General features: G+C 45.7%; 2 protein-coding genes across 2 annotated transcripts; one reads left to right on the forward strand and one right to left on the reverse strand.

The window, feature by feature from the left end:
* Positions 1–1719: 1719 nt before the first annotated feature.
* MRPL47 (mitochondrial ribosomal protein L47) lies at positions 1720–9379 on the reverse strand. Its single transcript, XM_060242556.1, has 7 exons — positions 9150–9379; positions 8360–8505; positions 7516–7576; positions 6136–6232; positions 4582–4712; positions 2165–2260; positions 1720–2012 (listed from the first exon to the last, which is right to left on the reverse strand). The coding sequence occupies exons 1-7, from the start codon at positions 9215–9217 to the stop codon at positions 1898–1900; spliced, it is 714 nt and encodes a 237-aa protein (XP_060098539.1). The 5' UTR covers positions 9218–9379; the 3' UTR covers positions 1720–1897.
* On the forward strand, positions 9352–23166 carry NDUFB5 (NADH:ubiquinone oxidoreductase subunit B5). The gene is made up of 6 exons (XM_060242557.1): positions 9352–9653; positions 12728–12813; positions 16830–16896; positions 18942–19003; positions 20165–20271; positions 22944–23166. Exons 1-6 carry the CDS (start codon positions 9527–9529, stop codon positions 23062–23064), a joined length of 570 nt encoding a protein of 189 aa, XP_060098540.1. The 5' UTR covers positions 9352–9526; the 3' UTR covers positions 23065–23166.
* Positions 23167–24671: the final 1505 nt, after the last annotated feature.

The following is a 24671-nucleotide window of genomic DNA, read 5'->3' on the forward strand; positions in this document are numbered from 1 at the left end:
AGAATGGAAGGCTGAGTCAGCCATGAGACAGCCACCTGAACTTCATCTGCCGGGATCGAACTCAGGTCGTGAGCAGAACTTTGCAGTGCTGCAGCTTGCCACTCTGCACCATGGGGCTCTAAACACTTTAATTCAATCTCTTAACTTCAGATGAAAAGCCAGCCACAGTTCTCTCAGAGCAGTTCTCAAAACAGCTCTCTCAGCCCCACCTACCTCACAGGGTGCCTATTGTAGGGAGAGGAAGGGAAGGAAATTGTAAGCCACTCTGAGTGAAAAGTGTATAAATCCAGTCTCTTCCTGACCATCATTAAATTGTAGAGTCAGCATGGTGCAGTGGTTAAGGGATAGACTCCGACCTGGAGAACTGGGTTTGATTCCCTACCCTTCTGCATGAAGCCCGCTGGGTGACCTTGGGCCAGTCACAGTTCTTTCAGAACTCTCTCAGCCCCACCTGCCTCCCAAGGTGCTTGTGGTGGGGAGGGGAAAGGGAAAGCCAATTGTAAGCTGCTTTGAGACTTCTTAATGTAAGTGTGGTATCAAAACCTATTCTTCTAAATCACTCTAACTGAAGCAAATCCGTAAGTGAACACCCCATGTGGCGTAGTGGTTAGAGCTGGGCTAGGAGGACCTGGGAAATCCAGGTTCAAATCCTACCTCTACCATGGAAGCCTGCTACGTGACTTTGGAATGAAAGAAGAGCCCCAGGGTGACAAAAGACTTAGGTACAAATCTCTAAAATATTTAACATCTGTAATTAAGAACAATGTGTTCTCTTTAAATCACTTCGCCAAGCCAGCTGGCAGCTTGGAGAATGCATTTACACTTAAAACTGCTTTCTTTCCAATCCCCCTGCCTGCCTGCCTTCCTATGATGTCCTTGTCAAAGCCCACTTTGACAAGGAAAATTTACAAACAACAAAATAATACAATATGTAGTATAACAGTGCAGTAACTTAATGCAATTTCAGGTTGCTCTTGAATAGATGTCAAGCTAGTCCAAAAATGTGGCTCAGCACACAGTATTCTTCTCTGTAGTAGTAGTAGTAGTAGTTCTTTATTCACGGTCATTACTGCTGCAGAGTGGGTGGAACACTTTCAGAGGATATATGCCTCTGAAGAGCCCTCTTGCCCCACCCTACGAGCGAAGTTGCTAACAGGATATTCCATCCTGGGATCCTGTCACCTGCGAGGAAGTGAACTCCCTTTTAGGGAGGGTGAAAAGCGGGAAAGCCCCTGGGGGGGATTACATTAGGTCTTCTTCTCTGGCCACTTTCGACTTGACCACCTTAAGGAAGCAGAGCTGTGCCGGTGATCGATAATATCCAGTTTCGGGTAGCCTCAGTCTTCAGCTCGCATAAATCTCAGAGCAATGGCCCCATGTCTGAAATAAATTCCAAGAGGGGGAAAAAGAATAGTATTCTAGCTGTCAGGATGTCTTATTGCCTTCCTTTGGATTGAAATATGATCCTTCTACTCCTAGGCTCAGTGTCTTTTGTCACCATGGGGCTCTTCTTTCATTCTTTAGTCACATAATTACCCCAGGTCTCCTTTGCTTGTACTTTGGGCTACCCACACTCAGCCTAAGCTACCTCACAGACTCATGAGGATAAAAGAGAGGAGAATAATGTAAGCTGTTTAGGGACTGCACGGAGAGAAGTAAATAAAATATTTCATGGGCAATAAATAAAAATACTTAATGGATATAAACAAATACTTCATGGGCAATGGAACAACTTTATTTTGGTAAGAAAAAAAAAACCCACTGAGGGTGTTACTGGAATCAGAGTATTTGTCCATTTACAATCAGTTCTTGGAACTAGTATTTGTATCACACTGCAGCTCAGGGAGACTGTCACACCATTTAGTCTTCCCCAACCCGGAACGTTTTCAACTCCACGTTAACTCTGAGACTTTTCGGCAAGATGAGGGAATTTCTTCAGGAGCTTCTTCTGTGTTTCTCTCTCCCGGCGTCTCTTCTTGCATTGCTCACGCAAATATTTTTCAAGGCGGAGCCTGAAAGGTTAAAAAAAAAAATAAACCCATCAGAAATTACTAGAAGTGATAAGTAAGAAATAACAGAGCTCATTTTGTTCTCCCCATTCAAGAAGGTGGCAGTGCAGCTGGGACAAGGGAAAGCAAAAAAAAATACAAGTTCCCTGTTTTACCTATTAAAATGCTCGACGTTTTTCAGAAAGTAGAATCGCTTCCTGTTGTGCTTTCTGTTCAGGTGCCAGGGTATTGGCCATTCTTTGAAAGTGTACCTGCCAATGAGAGAAATCAGAAGTGAATGACAAGAGCAACTAAGCCTTCACGCCCCAGTTTGTGGACTGGGCATCACGATGCTGTTTAGATTGGGAGAAAGGTAAGACAGGCATGGCAGATATCCTTCACTCTCCGCCGTCTTTGACGCACATTTAAAGTTACGTTAGAGCATTCTGAAAAAGCGAAGGGTTACAATGTCTGCTGTTCATATCAACTTTAGCTTCACGTTTGCTTTGGCAGCAGCTGATCCAGCCTGACTAGTCAAAGGTAGTGGCTGCCAGAGTGAACAGGGGACCAATACTTAGACGTTTGTGGATATTCCTGACAGAGCAGCGCTTCATTTTCCTCACAAACAGGGCGGGTGGACCAGTCGTAAAAGTGTTCCACTGCGAGAACCAATAGTGCCTGCCTTGAGTAAACTGATCAGCAACATTGCCATCATAAAGTATAGAGCAGGGGTGGCCAACGGTAGCTCTCCAGATGGTTTTTTTTTTTGCCTACAACTCCCATCAGCCCCAGCCAGCATGGCCAACAGTTGGGGCTGATGGGAGTTGTAGGCAAAAAAATCTGGAGAGCTACTGTTGGCCACCTCTGGTACAGAGCACTGGTTCCAGATTAATTGCTCTCAGCTTGCGGCATTGGCTGCTCATAGAGAACTGTTGCCTAATGAAATTGACCTAAGCATAATGAATTGAGCTGTGGTTCCAGAAAACGACCTTCTTTTGTCAGATGAAGAATTGCATTCGAAAAATGAACTTTACCGGAATCGTATCACATTCACATGTTCTTCCGGATGAGAAAATTCTGGCACCTTCCTATATTTTTCATGTATTAAGTGCTTTTCCTATGCAGGAGGACTATATATAGAATTACTCATCATCATCATCATTTTATTTGTATCCCGCCCTCCCCGCCGAAGCAGGCTCAGGGTGGCTAACAACATCAAGTCAATACATTAACTTAAACAATAATGTTCAAAACAGTAACTAATTTAACAGTTTAATTAAGATTCTAAAATTAATAAAATCAATAAAATTAACATCCTGGTGCTATTTCAGCAGATGATAAATTTGCTTTGCAGTCTCTCTTTCTAATCTGAATTAGATTGGTGAATTAAATTCCTGTAGATTGGTATGTGCGTTCAGTACTTCTCGCGAGGAACAGTCATTTAATGTTGGTAATTTTTCACTTATAACACCGTTTTCTCCAAGTCTACCACCTGGAGGTTGGCAACCCTACAAGTGATCCAAGCAACCACAGGAGAACTCCTAACCATAATCAAGGAGGAAAAGGAACCAAACTGTAGACGTTTTTATTTACTTTGCCTACTGGTGAAGTAAATTCACTTCACTTTACTGGTGGTGGAAAGGACCGAAGCCACGTTTGACAAATGGTGACCTCGTCAGGCTTTCAAGGCAAGAGAGGAGCAGAGGTGGCTTGCCACTGCCTGCCCCTCGGCAGCAACCCTGGGCTTGCTTGGGGTCCTCCCACCCGAGGACTAACCAGGGCTGACTCTGCTTAGCTTACAAGACAGGAAGAGATGGGGCTCGGCTGGGCCACCCAAGTCAGGGCGCTTCATTCACCCCCCACCTTTCTCCCCAACGCAACTTCCATCGTTCTTCTCACCTCCATTTTACCCTCACATCAACTCTGTGAGGTAGGCTAGGCTGAGAGAGAGTGAGTGGGCCGAGGCCACCTGGGTGAGCTGGGATTCAAACCTGGGTCTCCCGGATCCTACTCTAACACGCTAACCAGCACACAGGCTGCCTGAACCAATGGAAGGGGGCTCCTCCTTTCACGCTCTTGCTGCTTCGCTAGATCCTTGGCAGCGACAGGAAACTGTACAGATCTGGGTCTGAAATTCTGAACACTCAAACGGGAATACTTTTCTTCGTGTCTTGATGAAAATCTATAGGGATGCTTTTCTCACCAGCTGCTTTCTTTGAAAGTGCTAAGCAACCTTATCCCATACCGGGTCATTGGTCTATCTGGCTCAGTTGCATCTCCCTCCAGCAGGAAGCAGCTCTCTGGAACACAGGAAACTGCTTTGTAATGAATCAGATCACTGGTCCATCAAGGTCAGCACTGTCTATTCTTAGAGCAGGAGACTGGATTTATACCCTGCCCTTCACTTGGGGTCTCAGAGCGGCTTACAATCTCCTTTCCCTTCCCCTCCCCACAACAGACACCCTGGGAGGGAGGTGCAATGCTAAGGACTGAGCCTAGGATCTGGGTTGTGCTCTACCCTGGAGCTGGGCTTGGCATGCAGCCTGTAACCAAACGTGCCGCAGGTCTAAAACGCCAGCAGTCTCTCACGTACCAAAGGACGCGTCCCAAGAAGTCGTATCTCCATTCGCCTGGCCACTCTTTCTCCTGGCCCGTCTGCAAGAGCCGCAAAGCGTCTTCCCTTTCCTTAATGACCTGGTCCATCCTCTCCATAGACGTTTCAACCTAAAGGATACAAAAGAGGAATCTCCGCTTGGAAGCTGCAACGTTTGCTGAATAGGTGGAGCCCAGGAGAACTCCATCCACTGAATGGCTTTCAGCAGAACAGATACGAAGCAGGTGGCCTCATGACAAGATTCGCTTTATGGACCGTGGGCTGCCTGCGAATTGGAAGCTAAGGCCCACCTCGGAGGGGAAATCTATTAAAACGAGCTGCATAGACATAAACAAGAACAGTGAGGAAGTGCTTCTGTAAGGGGTGGCCAACGGTAGCTCTCCAGATGCTTTTTGCCTACAACTCCCATCGGCCCCAGCCACTGGCCATGCTGGCTGGGGCTGAAGGGAATTGTAGGCAAAAAAACAACATCTGGAGAGCTACCGTTGGCCACCCCTGGCTTAGGGGATGTAAGTTTCTTATATCTAGATTTTTATTTATTTTAAATTTTCAATAGGGATAGAGAAGAGAAAAAAGGGGAATGGGGAAAAGGGGAGAGCAGTTCACAACAAAGGCAATAAACAGGAGGATGGGGTGAGTGTCACAAGCAGGGGTGGAATTCTAGCAGGAGCTCCTTTGCGTATTAGGCCACACACCCCTGATGTAGCCAATCCTCCATCAGCTTACAAAAAAAGAGCCTTGTAAGCTCTTGGAGGATTGGCTATATCAGGGGTGTGTGGCCTAATATGCAAAGGAGCTCCTGCTAGAATGCCACCCCTGGTCACAAGGCAATAAATGCAAAGTCTGTTAATTGCTCTGTTGCTCCTCAAGCCTGGATTAAACTGAGAACATGTTTTTTTTCAGAGGTGTTCCTGTCCACGTAATGTATAAGGAACCCAGTTTAACCCAGGCTTGAGGCGCAGCAGAGCAATTAACAGACTCTGCATTTATTGCCTTGTGACACTCTCACCATCATCCTCCAATTCTGACATGTTTACTGCCTTTGTTGTTGTCCCCTGCAAATGCTATTCAGACCAAACGTTATTCTTTCAATTTGTTAATTTTACTATTTTGCCACTGGATTCTAACTTTGTACTACTTCGCATGCTTAACCACAGCCCACCAGCTATATGTAGCACTGCTCACCGTACCCCATTTCATTATCTGATGAAGTGGGCATGCACACGAAAGCTTACATTCTGAATAAAACTTTCTTGCAATCCCCTGTGTTTCTGATGTTAGGAAAGGTGGCAGCAGGTGCCATGGGCACTGCATTGGGAACCCCTGCTGTACAGGGTCACTGCTGTAGGCAAGCCCACGGCAAGGTGAAGCCAAAGCAAAGGAGGAGTTGCAGGGTCTTGTGGGATAAGCCTGAAGCTTCCTCTTCTCCGGTCTATCTCCCTTCCTCGAAAAGTCAAGCCAGAACATCAAACAAGACTGCAAAGCCACGCACGGAACAAATTACGGCTTGCGATCCTCACAGTCCTAACTTACCTTCTCTAACCGTTCCGGGCTTGGCATCGGCAGCCTCTGCCGTTTAGCTTCTTGCTCCATGGTCAGGAGCATGTTCCGTTCCTTGAGGAGAACATACCTGGTTCAAAGAGGCAATGTCAGTCAGGAACATCAGGCGAGCACAGCGAGGATTTGTTCCTGAGAGCATCGACCGAGTTGAATGGTCACTTCTTTGCAGGGCTTTTTTTTTTTTTGTAGCAGGAACTCCTTTGCATATTAGGCCATGCCCCCATGATGTAGCCAATCCTCCAAGAGCTTACAGGGCTCTTCTTACAGGGCCTATGGTAAGCTCCGGGAGGATTGGCTGCATCAGGGTGTGTGGCCTAATATGCAATGGAGTGCCTGCTACCAAAAAAAAAAAAGCCCTGGCTCTTTGTAAAGGAACATCATCTGTGTTATCGATAGACAGAAGCTCATTACACTGCCACCTTGGTATGCTTCTGAGACCATTGGTCTTGCAGCCGTTTCCAATCAATAAGTGAAATTAACCCTTTCTTCTTGACCCTCGGGGCCCGGTTCAGGTCACAGGGTTATAGAAACCACAACTGGGAGAATTCTGGTTAGGCCAACACTCCAGACGCAGCAGCCTCATAAGCCTCGGTGGCTCCCTCCCCTGCCTGCTCACCCTGGCAACAGTACACAGCTCCTCCCGTCTCCAGGCACTCTTTGTAGTTTTGCTCCAGTCGAGCTGTCTCCATGGTGTCCCCTTTCCAGGGCTCCCCCCACCCATGCTTCTCCAAGGCCCTTATTTTTCAGAACATGTTGTCTCGCTTCTTTATCTACAAAATGGCCCTTTAGCATGCCTGAATTCAGCTCTGCCTCATTCTATGCTGTTTCTTTGTCACACTCCCCCCCTCTCTAGCCTTTTTCTCTCCCATCTGGCTCTGTACTTTCTGTACTTATTACCTACTCTGCACCCTCCTTCTATTTCCTTGCCTCTGGGCCTTTCATCCTTTCGTTCCTTGGGCTCCAGGGTCTCCAAGGCCTCGGCCATGCCCTATGTAAGGCTTCGGCTCCCTCCAAACTTAGCTTTCCACTCCCTCACAGAAGTTGGGCTGCAAAACTTTTCACTCCCTTGATTTAGTTTGTTTGATTTCTAACCGCTCCATTCCCTGCAAGCAGGACTCTGGGCAGCTTAAGATACGTAATACATAACGTATTATAATATAGCAAATTATGGTATCTCTAGAGATTACAACTGCTCAGCCAATCTGTTTTCAGAGGCAGCACAACCACAAATGAAATTAATGCAGATTCTGAGAATTGTTATGGAGTGCCAGGACCTCTGGGCAGCCTCTTGCAGACAAACTGAGTCCTCTTAAAAGAGACAAGAGCCATTCCCTTACTCAAAAAATTACTCACCAAAGTTTATGCAGATCCCCACTGCTCTTGCCTCGAAGCTGTTCCACTGTCCAAGAATCTCCTGCAGAAAGCACATCAGAAGGTGAACAGAGATTCGGGAGGCACTGGGGTTGGCCATTCATACTCTACACTGGATCTATGGCAGTGGCAATGATTTCAGGAGCCGTTCGAAGGCTTTCCCTTGTATGTCTTGGACCGTGGAATCTATGGTTCTGTGGCCATCTATACTCCTGCGTTAAACCCAAGCCAGGTAACCAAGGAAAACCAGTTCCTGTGCCCAAATTAAAAGATACAAATCAATAACAGATGTGTAGAATTGTTACGTTTACAAAGCAGAACCCCGAGATTAAAAAAAATAAGAGTATACAATGATCCAAGATACACTTGCGCCACCTTGAGCAGCATAACATTTTTCTAAGTAAATAAAATGTGCTCAAGTTGTCTCAAGCGTCAGAATGGAACTGGCAAACGACTGCCTTGGCAAGACTTAGTAGCCTGCCCAGGGCTCTGTGGGAATCCATGTGCACCATTAAAGAGCCACATATTAAAAAGCCACATGTGGATTCCAAGCCTGCCACCAACAAAGAGGAATCAAAAGAGACAGATCCAGCTAGGGTCACACCTACCTCCAGGTGGTGGCTAGAGGTCTCCCACTGTTACAACTGATCTCCTGGTGACAGAGAACAGGTCATCTGGAGAAAATGGCACTTTGGAAGGTGGACTCTATGACACTGCACATAAAGTCCCTCACCTCCCCAAACCCTGCCTTCATCAGGCTCCACCCCCCAAATCTCCAGCTATTTCCCAACCCGGAGCTGGCAACCCTAGATCCAGCCCCTCTTACCAGACTTGATTTCTATTTCTCCCCAATGTTTGGGATCATCAAAAAATTCCTCCAGCCCTTTCAGCGGGAACGAGACATGCAATGCCGCACAGGGAGGGAGCAGCTCCACTTTCGCCACCTCCTTCTGCAGAACATGGTGGGTTAATCTGGATGGCAAGGAAAGAGAAGCATTATTTGAGAAAGCCAAAGGAGTCTCCAACCGCGCAAAGACCAGTCCTGCCACACACCCCGCAATGAGCTTTTGAGGCAGGCATTGGGGAGGGACGGTGGCTCAGTGGTAGAGCATCTGCTTGGCAAGCAGAAGGTCCCAGGTTCAAACCCTGGTATCTCCAACTAAAAAGGGTCCAGGCAAACAGGTGTGAAAAACCTCAGCTTGAGACCCTGGAAAGCAGCTGCCAGTCTGAGTGGACAATACTGACTTTGATGGACCGAGGGGGGTCTGATTCAGTAGAAGGCAGCTTCATATGTTCTTATGGGAGGGACAGTGGCTCAGTGATGGAACATCTGCTTGGCAAGCAGATGGTCCCAGGTTCAATCCCCGGCATCTCCAACTAAAAAGGGTCCAGGCAAATAGGCGTGAAAAAACTCAGCTGGAGGGCCGCTGCCAGTCTGAGTAGACAATACTGACTTGGATGGACCCGGGGTCTGATTCAGTAGAAGGCAGCTTCATATGTTCATATGCCTTTCCTCCTCCGGCTCCCCAATGCCAAATGCACCCCGCTGCATTCCCTGCCCCTATCAGCAGCTCTCCCATCTGAAGCTGCTCTGTCGACTCCTGTTCTGTGCCCACCTGGAGGAAGCGGCTCCAGGTAACCGCAAGATGCCCGAGAACCGGCGGCAGAGCGCAGCCACGGCCATGGCACTGCCTCTATCCCACAATCCTCAGCAGCGAGCGTTCACCATGACGACATTCTTCTCGCTTCCCACAATGCCTTTCGCTGTACCTGGGTTTTTCTCTCTCTCTCTCTCTCTCTCTCCCTCCCCCCACCGCCAGCCTGTTTCTAAGATGGCGCCTATGACGGCTTCCTCCCTCCCGTTCCGCTGTTCTGCCCGATTCAATCATGGCGGCCGCAAGTGCCCATTTCCAAAATGGCGCCTCTGCGGCTTCAGCCGTGTCCGAGGCCGAATTAGCTTGGGTACCTTCCCCCTCGTTCGCCAGATTCGGGCATGGCGGCCATGAGCCTCTTGCTGCGAGCTGCGGTGGCTTTGGGGTCCCGGCGACCCTTGGCTTGCTCAGCGGTCTGGGGTCGCGTCCCCCTGCTGGGCAGGGCTGTCTCTCGCTCTGGAGTAATCGGTATGCGGTGGGAAAGGCTGCGGGGGGCCCCTCTGCTGGTTGACCTTGAGAGAAAGGGGAGGCTGATTGTCGGCTTTCTTGCTGGCAGGACGCCTGTGCCTTTAGGAAACACGGCACAGGTAGAAATTCAACAGGTGAGGTCTTGCTGCGCTTTACCTGATGGATTTCTGCCTGCCCTGCAGCTCCATTGAAAGGATGAACGTTGTGTCACGTTAGGGGGACAGCAAAGGAGCTGGCTGTGCTTGGGGCAGGGGCTGAAGCCTTGAGTGGGGAAACCAGGATGGCAGCTCTGGACAAGGGCTTTTGTGCTCCTGAGCTTCAGTGAAGAAATGCAAGCTAGGAAATGTGTTTGTTTAGCTTGAGTTTGGCCTCCAGCAATGGGTGGCTTCTCACAATGGCAGGTAGCAGGGCTGGGGCCAAGACCTGTTCCGATGGCGTTATGAAGGACTGCTTGTTGCCATCAAAATCTAGTGTGGTGCAATGGTTAGAGCAGGCATCTCAACAGGGTACCCAAAGTCACTACGATGCCTCTGATGCATTTTATGGCACCCACTTTTTCCTTCCCTAAAGCAAAGAGCCAGTCCTGGCTTTCCTTCATCTCACTAGAGCAGAAGAACCCAGGAAATGTCACTTTTGTGTCAGCAGGCACAACCATTCGAAAATGTTCCCTCCATCATATGTTTGCAGTCTGCTAATGTTTTTGTGATTGGAACAACACTAAATTGTTCAGGGTGGTGAGAACCAGAGAGGATTGTGAGGAACTCCAAAGGGATCTGTTGAGGCTGGGTGAATGGGTGTCAATGTGGCAGATGAGGTTCAATGTGGCCAAGTGCAAAGTAATGCACATTGGGGCCAAGAATCCCAGCTACAAATACAAGTTGATGGGGTGTGAACTGGCAGAGACTGACCAAGAGAGAGATCTTGGGGTCGTGGTAGATAACTCACTGAAAATGTCAAGACAGTGTGCGTTTGCTATAAAAAAGGCCAACGCCATGCTGGGAATTATTAGGAAGGGAACTGAAAACAAATCAGCCAGTATCATAATGCCCCTGTATAAATCGATGGTGCGGTCTCATTTGGAATACTCTGTGCAATTCTGGTTACCGCACCTCAAAAAGGATATTATAGCATTGGAAAAAGTCCAGAAAAGGGCAACTAGAATGATTAAAGGGTTGGAACACTTTCCCTATGAAGAAAGGTTAAAACGCTTGGGGCTCTTTAGCTTGGAGAAACGTCGACTGCGGGGTGACATGATAGAGATTTACAAGATTATGCATGGGATGGAGAAGGCAGAGAAAGAAGTACTTTTCTCCCTTTCTTTCAATACAAGAACTTGTGGGCATTCGATGAAATTGCTGAGCAGTCAGGTTAGAATGGATAAAAAGAGGTACTTCTTCACCCAAAGAGTGATTAACATGTGGAATTCACTGCCACAGGAGGTGGTAGCAGCTACAAGCATAGCCAGCTTCAAGAGGGGGTTAGATAAAAATATGGAGCAGAGGTCCATCAGTGGCTATAAAGCTCTATATAAAAAAATTTTTGGTCACTGTGTGACACAGAGTGTTGGACTGGATGGGCCATTGGCCTGATCCAACATGGCTTCTCTTATGTTCTTATGGATCCAGCCTTCGTTGCAGTCCTTTTGTTATGGCGCCCGCTGCTTGTTCTCATAATGTCATAGATGCTTGCAGGTTCAGCAGTATTGGGGACTCCTGTGTTACAGTTTCCAGTTAGGACCAGGGTTCAAATCCCAACTCCCAACCATAAACTTCTCTGTATGACCATAGGCTTATTATTCTCTCTCAGCCTAAGCTGCCTCTCAGAGTTGTCATGAAGATAAAATGGAGTATGCCTCCTTAAGCACCATGGTGGAAAGGAAACTTCTAAACAAAACCAGTTGCTGATCCAAACAAGGGATTAGCTTGAATTATGCTAAGGCTTTGTGACGGAACTAGCTTTTGGAGCCTTGTAGCTTGTAGAGCAATTGCCGAAGAAGAAGAGTCTCCAGCACTCCCCCCATATTATGTCCAATGCTGATTCAGAAAGTTTCAGTCCTAGAATCATAGAATTGTTAGGGGCCATTCAGGCCATCTAGTCCAACCCCCTGCTCAGTGCAGGCTCAGCCTATAGCATCCCTGACAAGAGTTCGTCCAGCCGCTGTTTAAAGACTGCCAGTGAATGGGAGCTCTCCACCTCCCTAGGCAGCTGTTTCCACTACTGAACTGCTCTTACTGTAAAAAAAGCCAACACCCTGATATCCAGCTGGTACCTTTCCACCATAATTTAAACCCATTATTGCAAGTCAGATCCTCTGCTGCCAACAGGAACAGCTCTCTGCCCTCCTCTAAGTGACAGCCTTTCAGATACTCAAATAGTATCCTCAACTTGACTTTTAGTTTGTGAGAAACTGTAATATGTATGCCTGTGATCTAATGAATATAGAACGAGCGATGAGCTAGGGAATGGAATAAGGGATACTTCACCTTGTTGTGATTGCAGATACGCAACAACCAGTATGCTGCCAGTTAGAGGACTGGGAACATGGTGGATGTGGGAAAGCCACCTTCAATTCTTGTTCAGCGTGAAGCTTATTGGGTAGCTTTAGAGAGCTCTCGGCCTCCTAAGGTTATCCCGAAGCTTAAAGAATGAGCTCTTGTTTTTCTTTTAAAGGAATGAATGGGACATATAAATGGTGATGAGAAGGAGCAAATGAATGAAGAGAGAGGAATCAGGTTTCTGTTGTGCTGTTGCAGGGTTCCCAGTGGAAAGAAATTTAAAAATTGTCTGGGCCAATGAGGGTGCACTTGTAGAACATATTCTGACAAGGCTATGGTTGCCTGCTTCAGATTGGGAAATACCTGGAGATTTTGGGGGTGGAGCCTGAGGAGGACGGGGTTTGGGAAGAGACTCCACCTTCCAAAGTGGCCATTTTTCTCCAGGAGAACAGATCTCTGTTGCCTGACAATCAGCTGTTATCCCAGGAGACCTCCAGCCACCACCTGGAGGCTGGCAACCCTAGCAAAGATCTGAGGATTTGTGCCGATTTGTACTAATGTTCCGACTTAATTTGGCAGCTCCAGTGCGCCACAGCAGTCATGGGAAAAGAATGTTTGTCATCAAGGCGACAGAGTTTTATGATAAGCGGTTCCTGCGCTTGTTGGTGAGCTTAAACTATTTTTTTAAATCATAGAACAAAGTAGGAGTCCAGTAGCACCTTTAAGACCAACAACGTTTTATTCAGAATGTAAGCTTTTGTGTGCATGCGCACTTCTTCAGACAAGGAATGACGTACGGTGAGCAGAGCTACATATAGCTGGTGGGCTGTGGTTTAGAATTCAAAGTGATACAAAGTGAAAATCCAGTGGCAGAATATCCTGTGTTTATACCTTAAGCTGAGACTTGTAAACCCAAAATTTGACTATATCATAAAGATAGAAAAAGAAGTTATTGGATTTATATCCCGCCCTATATTCTGAATCTCAGAGTCTCAGAGTGGTCACAATCTCCTTTACTGCCCCGCCTCCCAAAAACAGACACCCTGTGAGGTAGGTAGGGCTAAGAGAGCTTTTACAGCAGCAGCCCTTTCAAGGACAATTCTTACGAAAGCTATGGTTCACCCAAGGTCATTCCAGCTGGTACAGATAACACTGGAGTTGGTTGAAGGTATTTTCTCACCCCCTTCCCCAGCAAGATACCTCCATTGCCAGTTCAAGAGCCAGTTTGATGTAGTGGTTAAGTGCAGTGGACTCTATTCTGGAGAACTGGTTTTGATTCCCCACTTCTCCACATGCAGCCAGCTGAGTGACCTTGAGTCATTCTCAGTTCTCTCAGAGCTGTACTTTGAAGAGCAGTTCTCTCAGAGCTCTTTCAGCCCCGCCTCCTTCAGAGGGTGTCTGTTATGGGGAGAGGAAGACCCTCAAGGAAGAACAGTGCTGCAATGCAAAGAGAAACAACCAGTGCTGCAATGCAAAGGAACCATGTTAGCCTATTGTAGCAAAATTAAAATCCAGTGGCATTTAAAGACTAAGATTTATTTCAACAGGAGCTTTTGAGGGTGACACAGCCGACTTTGCCAGATAGATGAATAATGGGAAACCATAGTGGGGAAGTTTTATGGTGCGGGTGTTTTCCAGCACACTAACTTGAATAGGCCAGACTAGCCCAAGCTTATTAGAGTTCAGAAGCTTAGCTCAGCAGGGGTGGCCACGGTTAGTACTTGGGTGGGAGAGCACCAAGGAAGATTGTAAGTTGTTCTGAGATTCCAAGTGAAGAGCAGGGTATAAATCCAATTCTTCTTCTTGCATCTTCTTGTGCTACTGCTTGGAGATGCCCCGCTTTGGTAACCGTTTTGTTAAAGAGGGACCCTGGCTTAGTGATAGAGAATCTGATCAGCATTCAAAAAGGCCTCGTTTAATCCCCAGCATCTTCATTTAAAAAGAACCAGGCAGCAGGTGATGTGAAAGACCTCTATCTGAGACCCTGGAGAGCTGCTGCGAGTCTTGAGTGGACAATACTTATTTTGATAGACAAGTGGTCGATTTCAGTATAAAGCAGCTTCATGTATTCGGGTTTTTTTTAATTATTTTATCAAATTTGTATCCCGCCCTCCCCTGATGGGCTCAGGGCAGCTAACGACAACAAATTAAACCACATAAACATTAAAAACAAAATGCATAATAAAATCATTCATGTGTTATAGATCACACTGCATAAGGAACCATGTTAGCCTATTGTAGCAAAATTAAAATCCATTGGCACTTAAAGACTAAGATTTACTTCAACAGGAGCTTTTGAGGGTGGCACAGCCGACTTTGTCAGATAGAAGAATGATGGGAAACCATAGTGGAGAAGTTTTATGGGGCAGGTGTTTTCCAGCACACTAACTTGAATAGGCCAGACAGTCCAAGCTCATTAGAGTTCAGAATCTCAGCAGGGTTGGCCACGGTTAATACTTGGATGGGAGAGCACCAAGGAAGACCAGTGCTGCAATGCAAAGGGAAACAATGGCAAACCTCCTCTGAATGTCTCTCGCAGCTGTTGAGAAGCGACAAAAGCCATGCATGTTGCCCTCATGAAGATTAGGTATCTTTCTAGGTGCAGAAATGCATCTTGGTTTGAAGAGCTGTATATATCTACGACATGCCTACCTTGTCTTTAAAAGCATTTCACTCATTCTAAAAGCAAAAATATTTCATCGGAGGATTTTTCAGTGCTCTCCAAAATTTCCAGTTTTTCCACTGGAAAAATTTTTAAAGGAAAAGAAGAAAGGCCTTGGAAATATGGGGGGAGGGGAAATCCCCCCCAGTTTTGGGGATGTTTTTCCACATGCCTTCTCATCTCTATGTCAGGCTGCTGAGCATACAAAATAGGCCTCATTGGCTGCTGACCCTGGGCCATGGAATTGTTTGCCTGAATCCTTTCCCTTTCAACCTTCTGTGGTATCCAAAAACTTTATTCCAGGGAGTCTTTGAATTCAGTTGAGGGATTACTTTTCTGGCCCCAAAGAGTTTCTTTGCAGGTTTGGTTCCTTGTTGGTTTCTTCTGTCTTATTGGTGCTTTGCTTTTTTGCAGGGTGGTTTGGTTTTTTTTTTTTGTGAGCCAAAAGGCAAGATCTAAAATGGGGACCCCCCCAGGGGCGCTGTGGTGTCCACCAACAACTTTGCTGGCATCCACCAAATGTTTTCAGAAAGTGGGCTGGCTGGGTTTTTCCTGTCCAGTAGGGTTTCTGATTGCCCATTTGGCTGTAAAGATTAAAATAACATTTCAGTGGCAGCTGCCACTACCATGTTGGTTTTAGTCTTTCTCTGACTCTCCTTTCCCAATGTATTTTTAAAGTTTACCCTTCGTATCCCAGGTGGCCATTTTGTGTTTGTACTCACCATGCTGCGTCAGAAAACGGTTTCCCAAAGGCTCGAAAAGGCTAGTGATCCTCCACAGATAAATATATGTGGTCTCCTGAGCTTGGCAAGTACAGCAGAGGTAGCTCACAAACAGCTTCTTGGTGTGGGAGTGTTTTTAGACACACACTGTGGCTCCTTAGCTGGTGCAGAAGGATGGGGGGAACAGGAGTTCCAGACCACTTTCCTCTCTGCCACCACAGCTACATAACTGCCCTTTTTTGCAGTGAAGTGAGGGAGCTTGGGGCTTTGCGGGCAGTTTTCAGGATTGCTGTGGTCCTGAATCTGGGTTTTGGGCCTTCTGCCAATGGCAAAGATACCATTTGGTTCTGCTGGTGGCAGACTTAAAGATATAGCCTGGGATCCAAAGCCATCAATATGAATGTCTGAAGGGCAAGTCAGTCCATGCATTTAGCATTTCATTGATGTTTGGACTTAGCACTGTTGCCCAAGAGGCTAGCCACTCTTTTTCAAAAGTGGCTTGTCTCTTCAGCAGTGGTGCTTGCAGCAGCAAGGACAGCAAGCGGGCATCCCAGTTGCACACTCCGTACGAGTGTTGATTGTTTCTTTGAACGCATAAAGCTGCCTTTGGTCCATCAGAGTCATTACTCAGACTAGCAGTGGCTCTCTGGGGTTTCAGGCTGAGGTCTTCCACATCACCCCCTACCTGATCCTTTTACCTGGAGATGCTGGGGATTGAACCTGGGACCTTCTGCATGCCACACAGATGCTCAACCACTGAGCTACAGTCATTCCTTGCCAATGAAGAGATCAAAAGCAGTCCAGTTTTGGGTAGAGCTGTATGCATGAATGAGGAGTAATAATTCCATGTTGGAAATTAGACCCATTTCCATCTCTGTAATTGTTTTAGAATTTAGAAAATCAGCAAATTCCAAGTATTTGAAGAGCCGGATTCAAGTCCAGTAGCACCTTAGTGGCCAACAAGATTTTCAGAGTATAACCTTTTGAGAGTCAGAACTCCTGTGATGAAGGGAGTTTTGACTCTCGAAAGCTCATAATCCAGAAATCACGTTGGCCTCTAAGATGCTACTGGACTCGAATCCAGCTCTTCTACTGCAGACCAATGTGGTTAACCTTCCTGAAACAAGTATTTGGTGCTGGAATAAGGGACAGTGCTTATCGCGGTGCCCCCTCCCCAAATATCAGATTTCATTGACTGAATAGGAAAATGGTCCACTTTTACTGGAGGCTGTAGGAAAACTGAAGGCATTACGTGCATTGGAATGTAACTGTTTTACTTTTCTCTTTTTCTAAACAGAGATTCTATGTTTTGTTAACTGGAATACCCATAGCTATCTTTGTAACACTTGTCAATATCTTCATTGGTGAGTATTTTTGCCAGCTCTGCATACAGTCGTTATGTTCTGAAGCATTAAGTATGTTGAGAAAGGCAACATTTCTCGGCAAAACCTGCCTGGTAGAAACAAGGGGTTTTTTTTGGTTCTTTAAAGGTCTGTCATATATGAACATACCATCCTTATAATTAAGCTCACTTGCTGGCCTGAAGAAATAAGTTCTGTCCCTTCATTGGGATGTTATTCATCAGGTGATATCATTTACTCTTGTGCCGTGCAAATCTTCATAAATGTCTGTCAAAGAGACAGGACATTTTTCTTCATGCCAGTTGGCTACATCATTTAGAAATGGGTTATAATTTGTTGGACTGGGTTTATCCTAGCTTTTGAATGTTCCTACCTTGTGTTGCTATTTGTTTATTGCTTTTAAAAATATTTTTTCTCTGTGTTTTATCTCCCCATGTGCTTTTCTGCTTTTGTTTGTGCTTGCTCCTGCTTTTACTAACAGGACATCTTTGAATTAATTAATTATTGCATGGCGTTGTGTGTAGAATAGCCAGGAGATCCTAAGATTGTCTGGCAGCCTCTGCATCATGACCCTAGTATTCCTTAGAGGTCCCCTTTTCAAATACCAGTCAAGGGTGACCCTGCTTAGCTTTTGAGATTTGACGAGATCAGGCTATAATAATAATAATAAATTTTATTTTATATCCCGCCCTCCCCCGCCAAGGCAGGCTCAGGGCGGCTCACAGGACATGGTATATACCATGATTACAATCGAATACAGTTACTACAATAAAACACAGTTAAAATATAATTAAATTACAATTCATAAATTAAGTTAAATAAATCAGTTAAAACCATTACAGATTAAGGTGCTACAGTTCAATACATGTATAAGGATGGCTAGATGTCATTACCCGGGTTCCATCTTAAAAGCAAGTTGAAAGAGGACGGTTTTACAAGCCCTGCGAAGCTGATTAAGGTCTCGCAGGGCTCGTACCTCCTCTGGTAGCTGATTCCACCATTGGGGAGCCATTGTTGAGAAGGCCTGCTCCCTCGTTGTTTTCAGTCTGGCCTCCCTTGGTCCAGGGATTTTTACAAGATTTTGAGAACTAGATCTCAGTGCTCTCTGGGGAACATATGGAGAGAGGCGGTCCCTAAGGTAGGCAGGTCCTCGGCCAGGTCCTCGGCGTCGGCTAGCCTGGGCTATCCAGATTGGGGCACTTCCCTCTGAAATAGTGAGCAAGGGATTGGTTTGGTTCTATAGCAAGCTATTATGTGCTAAATGAGGGGTCCCATCATGATGCCCACAGGTGCTGTGGCACCCTGCAACACCTTTTCTGGTGCCTGCCAAGTGTTTCTTTTTTGAGCCAGTTTGGTGTAGTGGCTAAATGTGCAGACTCGTATCTGGGAGAACTGGGTTTGATTCCCCACTTCTCCACTTGCAGCTGCTGGAATGGCCTTGAGTCAGCCATAGCTCTCACAGAGTTGTCCTTGAAAGGGGAGCTTCTGTCAGAACTCTCTCAAGCCCCACTCACCTCACAGGGTGTCTGTTGTGGGGGAAGAAGATAAAGGAGATTGTAAGCTGCTCTGAGTCTCTGATTCAGAGAGAAAGCCGGGGTATAAACCTTCATTCTTCTTCAGTCTTCTTTTAGGAAGTGGGTGGGGAGAAGACAGGGAGGGCTTTTGCCTAGCAGTGCTTCTGATTGACTATTGCAGATTTGATTGGCAGTTCATTTCTTAAATGTCGCTTTGGTGGTAGCTGTCACAACAGCACAGGGATCTGCATTGCGTTACTGAAGTTCTGCTGTGGCAAGCATTTTGTAGTTGGCTCCGCCTCCCGCAGCAGCCATTTTGTTGCTGAACCCGCCATGCCATGTCAGAATTCCAGATGTGCCGGCAGGCTCAAAAGGTTTGGGCATCCCTGGGCTGGACTGATTTTTTTTGTTTCCAGGGGTTTGGGAATGGCTGGAATGTCTGTTGGCTTTTTTGATCAACATGAGCTGCCTGAAAGCCTTTGTGCCTGAGATACAAATGAATAACGTCAACCACTGATAATTTCCTCCAATTAGGTGAAGCTGAACTGGCTGAGATCCCAGAAGGTTATATCCCAGAGCATTGGGAGTACCATAGGGTGAGTACGTGACTGAAGAAAGAATGGCAGTGGCTGCAGAGCAGGCTTGAGAAGGGAGCGCTTGGGAGTTTAGACCAGGGGCATCAAACTCATTTGTTATGAGGGCCAGATCTGACATAAATGAGGCCTTGCCAGGCCAGGTCATGTGTGTCATAAAATGTAATGCCAGGTAGCAGAGAGATAAACTTTATAAAAGACACAGACAAACACAATTAAAGATGTAGAAAAACTGAAAATAAAACACGATTAATACATTGTTGGTCTTAATGGTGCTTTCTTTGTATCTCTCCCAAGTGATCCAGGGAACTGGGCAAAGGAAGCTCTGGCTTTTTTCTCAGCCAATAGAAGGAAGAGAGGCTTGGCTCAGTAGCTCTGCTGTGTGAGCTACTGAGCCTGGCAAAGCAAGCTATCCCTTCTCCCCTTCCTCCCCAAAGGAGGAGCCTCAGCCAATGGAGAAAATATAGGCTTTGCTCTGTTGCTCCTGTGCAATTGAGTAAGCCTGGCTGTGATACAGAAGGAAGCAAGAGAGGGAGAAGGAAGCAGACTTGTTTGCAGGTCTGATAGAAGCCCTCCAGAGCCTGATTTTGCCCTTGGGCCGCATGTTTGACATCCCTGGTTTAGGCGGCTGGGGGGATGAGCCATTGGAATGGTTTTTTGTCTGGAACTGGAGTTACAAAGCGGTAAAGTGCTTCCAACTGGTGCAAGCGAAGTGGCTTCTGTCCACTGCCTGGTAGGGCAAGATGGTGATAATCATTTGCTGCTCCATCAGCCCATGAGCATTCCTGTGGAAGTTGGGCTAGGACACTAGAAGCCCTCCCACTGTGCCCCCCCAAACACCAAGAATACAGAGCATCACTGCCCCAGACAGAGAGTTCCAATAATACAAAGCCAGGAGCAACCTTTCTTCCTCTTTGTGGTTTTTAAACTTTTATTGATATCTTTCTACTCTGCTTTTCTCCCCAGTGGGGATCCTGAGGGGGGGGGGGGGGGGATTCGAACCTGGGTGTCCCAGATCCCAGTCCGACTTGCTAACCACTACACTAGGTTGGCTCTCATGTTCTGTGCCATCGCACCAATTAGCATCGCTACTACCAGTTCATTACCCTACAGATTTTCACTGTTCCGGAGTAACTTCCTTTTTTCCCTGTCCCTCTTCTCCAGCATCCCATAACTAGGTGGATTGCACGCAATCTTTTGGACCCGCCCGAAAAGGAATATGAAAAGATCTTGGCTTGGCTTCAGATTGAAACTGAGAAAATTGATTTAAGGTATTAGGATTCAAGATGTATTGTTAATTCCTTCTCCACCCTCTCTCCCCCTGCCCCTGTAATGAAACTCTCTGAACTATGCTTTTACTCCTGAGCCAAAGGTGGAACTTGTATTTTGGGTTGGACACTTTGGGGAGGGACAGTGGCTCAGTGGTAGAGCATCTGCTTGGTAAGCAGAAAGTCCCAAGTTCAATCCCTGGCATCTCCAACTAAAAGGGGTCCAGGCAAATATGTGTGAAAAACCTCAGCTTGAGACTCTGGAGAGCCTCTGCCAGTCTGAGTAGACAGTACTGACTTTGATGGACCGAGGGTCTGATTCAGTATAAGGCAGCTTCATATGTTCATATTCTTCTAGCAGTAGTGTCTTTCCTCAGTGCAATAAGCCTGATAGAAGGCCTCTTCCACCAGAAGAGTATTCCTCGTGCAGGGAAAAAATCCTGCTCCCATTAGAATGAAATAGAACTGAACTGTAGAGGGCATAAATCTGGGTTTGAAGAATTGACTGGCAGCAGTATATTAAAATATTTTCTCGCTCCAGCCTGGCCTTGAGTGCCCAAATAATGAGGGGGTCCTTGCTGTATTGAAAGACTAGAGCAAAATTCATAATAATCATTTCACAGCCCATCTCTTATTTTCTGTTTTGGCGATGCACAGCTGTAAAATTCCTGTGCCCTTCTGTAAAATTCCTCTGGCCACCTTTTGCTGCACTTGTCAAGAATGTCAGAAAGATCACCTAGTTTAGGGCCCTACCCTGAAACAGGTCCCATAACTCCTCAACACGTGCCTAGATGATGTCCATTTTGAAAACGGTTGAGGGAAGAGACTCCATGCTGTTTATGGGCAGCGGCTCCTGAGCTGATCTTGCAAGTGGGAAGTACCTGCTAATATTTCATCAGTGGTCCTGTTCACACAACCTCTTATGCTGTGGCACATGCAGGAATCGTTACAGGATGGCTTTTGGTTTGCTACTGGAATGGTGTGACATTTGGACATCAAAAGCCAGCCTGGGTCTTAAAAACAGCAGTTTTCCAGGCTTAAGATGATGCCAGGAATGTATGTCCCTATATTGTGGAGTGCTTATTTATTTGGTTTTATTATAATATTTATACCCAATAGAAATTGGGGGCTTGAGTGGATAATGACGTTGATGAAGAGATGTAGTTTATCAACTACCAGCCAATAAAACCAAATACAATGGAGGCAACAAAATACAACCACAACCATGCCCTCATAGAAAACCACAACATTTTATTAATCCCCAAGAACTAGCCCTGGTTTACAAACCTGTCAGAGGGTGTCAAATACGGACTTTAATGTTCAGTTTCCCAGCCCTTGCGGGATGCCAGGAAGTTAGGAGCTTTTGGTGGTGCTTCCACACAGCCATTCCATAACACCAGCCACCACTGAAAAAGCTCACATAACATGCTGCTTTTGATCACACCAATGCGAAGGGAGGGATATAAATATTTTAACTAATAAGTAAAACAATAGTTAAGCAGAGGGATTGGGCACAGTGTGCCGGTTCCAAGTACGACTGACTTCATTGGGGAGCTTAAATATATGCAAAGTATGCAGAGTCAAGTCGTCTTCCTGTCAGCTTCAACTGTGAGGTAAAGCCATTCACTAAGCTATTTAGACCGGGCCTTAGTAGTTGTTAAGATTGTCAGCTCCAGGCTGGGAAATAATTTGTGGGTGGAGCCTGAGGAAGGTGGGGTTTGGGAAGAGGCAAGACTTCCATGACGTATAATCCCATAGAGACCACCTTCCAAAGCAGCCATTTTCTCCAGGTGAACTGATCTCTGTTGCCTGAATATCAGTTGTTGTAATCCCAAGAAATCTTCAGCTACCACATGAAGGCTGGCAACCCTAGTAGTTAACTTGGATGGCACCCTCCTTTTGGTTTATTGGTTCTTGAGACATGGGGGTAAGATACTCTTCCCTCGGTGGGGGGGCGGGAAACATGGAGTTTCAGGGCACACTACCACATACCTGAGGGCCAAGCTATATGTGGTGCTGTTCTCCTGGCTGTCACAAGGACACTGATGCCATTTTAATACCATTTAGAAATCTCATGAGGGCAGGCCCACAGTGCTGTGTGCTGAGGTACTCATCCCTGCACTGTGCCTTATCAAGTGTCAAAGTCCCATCCCCCCCTGGTTGTTTTGGCACTTGAAAATGCGTGCAATGGGGACACATAAGAGCACTGTACTGCAGGCCCAGTTAAGAGTGGTCCATTGTGGCATTTTTAAAAGCCTTTAAAATGGTGACAGCTTCCCCACGGCAACCACAAGAACACCATCATGTCTAGTTTAGCCCTGACAAGCAAAGCACTGAACTAATTCCCGGTGGTCACAGCCTGCCAATGTAACCTCAGCTTAGCCACAGACTCAGGATTTCTTCTGTCTCTAAGCTTGCAGCCTCTCCCTGTGAGTATTCACAGTTCCTTTGGAAACTGAAACCAAACTGCACCTCTTCTTCCAAAGCAAGGGGCCAATCCCACTTTTCCCCCACTCCAGCCTCTGCCGGCAACAGCAGCAATTTTGTGGAGGTGTTTGCAAGCCTTTCTCAAAATCCCAAAACCTTCTGCTGGCTTATCAAGGTTGTGGAGAGTTGGACCGATGAATAACACCGTAAAACCACTTTCTGCATCTTTCTCTGCTTTCATTTAACAGGAAGAAGGAGAAGGAAGTTAATTGGTTAATGAAGAAAAGGGGGGATGGACCGTGGTTTCAGTATGATACCATCAGCACAAGTCTTATTGATTACGATCCAAAATCCACACCTGACAACTGAGTTTTTCAGCCCTCTGCCTCAAAAGGGATGTACCTGAAAGTGCAGCCGAATTATGTAATATACATCTGACTTAATAACTCAAATAAAAAAAAATATTTCCAATTCCTACAGTGTGACTCAAATGTTGTTTGGATTTAGTGATCCAGTCTTGTGAACCATAATATACTAACTCTAATATAGAGTGTTGTGCTTGAATACAGGTTGTGTTGTGTTGGCACTGCAATACAGAAATGGGCTATAGGCTTCCAGTTAATATGATTCATCAACCAGATGGTTTATAGTACTTTACAATGCTGAGTTACTCCAATCTGGAGCATTCATTTATGTGATTCCACATGCATTTGCAGGCCTTGCAATCTGGAGAGCTAAGCTGCTTCACTTCTTGCTAACTTCCTTGGAAATGAATTTCTACCCCTGTTGCATTCCAGGAGATTGCAGACATAGAGAAGTGGTTGTAGAACTTTTTTCTCCTAGGACATAGTCACCTGCACATTAGTAAACAAGGTCTTCAGAGTACAGCCACATATCACTTAAGAATTTTTGTTCTGTAAACTAAAAAAGCTTTCTGATATAAAACGACCCTTGACATTTTTCCACTTTGTGGGTAGAACCTGAGGAAAGTGGGTTTGGGCCTTTGTTACCCCAGCCCATAACAATTATTTAGGGGGAAATACTCCATGAGTGTTTCCCTTCTTTTTTTTTTTAGAAAACACTGATCAACACAAGCATTTTAAAATATTCTGGAAAAATTTGAGATTTAAAGGTCTAGGACAATATTGGGGGAGGGGGGGACTTTTTTCCAAGGCTTTTTTTTCAGTTTTTCCAATGGAAATATTAGAAATCTTTGGGATACTGAAAAAAACCCTCAATGAAAATATTTTCTCTTTTATAATGAGTTGAAATGCTTTTCAAATATAAGGGGGCCACTCTGTGTAGACATGCTGGATTCCAGTCTAGTAGCAGCTTAGAGACCAACAAGATTTTAAAAATTCCATAAATATGTCAAGTATTGCAATTTTTAATGCTAAATAAGTTATAAATGATGCATTTATGTTGTGAAAGAAGTTAAAATTAGTTTAAGTTTGATAGGACAGTAAGTATTGTATATATTTCAATTGTTTTTCTGGGGGAGAAGGGAAAAAAACACATTTTGCCTATGTGGCTTCAAAATTCCTGGAATTTTACATTTCTAGGAGAGATACAGCCCCTCTTGAAGTAATATGTTTTGGGTGTAGGACAATAATCCAGATATGCACAGTGTTGCCAGAAAGTAATTGCAGATGTTTTCAGCCTCATGTTTTCAGATTTAGGGTGTTTGGATATTGTGAATCATGATGTCATCTGCCAGTACAGACAGATTTTTATTGTGGAGCATTTTTCTACCCCATAGGAATTTGGCTTGGGGTATGAATATACTCAGAATGCAATTTATGTAAGTTCTCCCTGCCCCTGAGTATGGTAGCAAAAGATAATTGTGTTTCTGGTTCTCATTATTGTGGATGAATTGTTGAAGGTGTGTTGGCAGAAAAAGAAGAAGTTGTGAGTATATTAGGCATGCAATAACAAGCTGCCTTTCTTCATCTGTTGCACTGAAAACTTTACAGGAT

This window comes from Heteronotia binoei, chromosome 6 (genome assembly GCF_032191835.1).
Source record: "Heteronotia binoei isolate CCM8104 ecotype False Entrance Well chromosome 6, APGP_CSIRO_Hbin_v1, whole genome shotgun sequence".
In the NCBI taxonomy this organism is placed as follows: domain Eukaryota; kingdom Metazoa; phylum Chordata; class Lepidosauria; order Squamata; family Gekkonidae; genus Heteronotia; species Heteronotia binoei.

What these genes read in the sequence shown, in the direction of transcription:
- MRPL47 (XM_060242556.1), bottom strand. Translation starts at nt 9,217, where the DNA reads ATGGCCGTGGCTGCGCTCTGCCGCCGGTTCTCGGGCATCTTGCGGTTA. An exon ending in CCTGGAGCCGCTTCCTCCAG is followed by an intron (nt 8,506 to 9,149) that starts GTGGGCACAGAA and finishes CTTGCCATCCAG; the next exon opens with ATTAACCCACCATGTTCTGC. An exon ending in GCCCGGAACGGTTAGAGAAG is followed by an intron (nt 4,713 to 6,135) that starts GTAAGTTAGGAC and finishes TGTATCCTTTAG; the next exon opens with GTTGAAACGTCTATGGAGAG.
- NDUFB5 (XM_060242557.1), top strand. Translation starts at nt 9,527, where the DNA reads ATGGCGGCCATGAGCCTCTTGCTGCGAGCTGCGGTGGCTTTGGGGTCC. An exon ending in CTCTCGCTCTGGAGTAATCG is followed by an intron (nt 9,654 to 12,727) that starts GTATGCGGTGGG and finishes TTAATTTGGCAG; the next exon opens with CTCCAGTGCGCCACAGCAGT. An exon ending in AGCGGTTCCTGCGCTTGTTG is followed by an intron (nt 12,814 to 16,829) that starts GTGAGCTTAAAC and finishes TTTTCTAAACAG; the next exon opens with AGATTCTATGTTTTGTTAAC.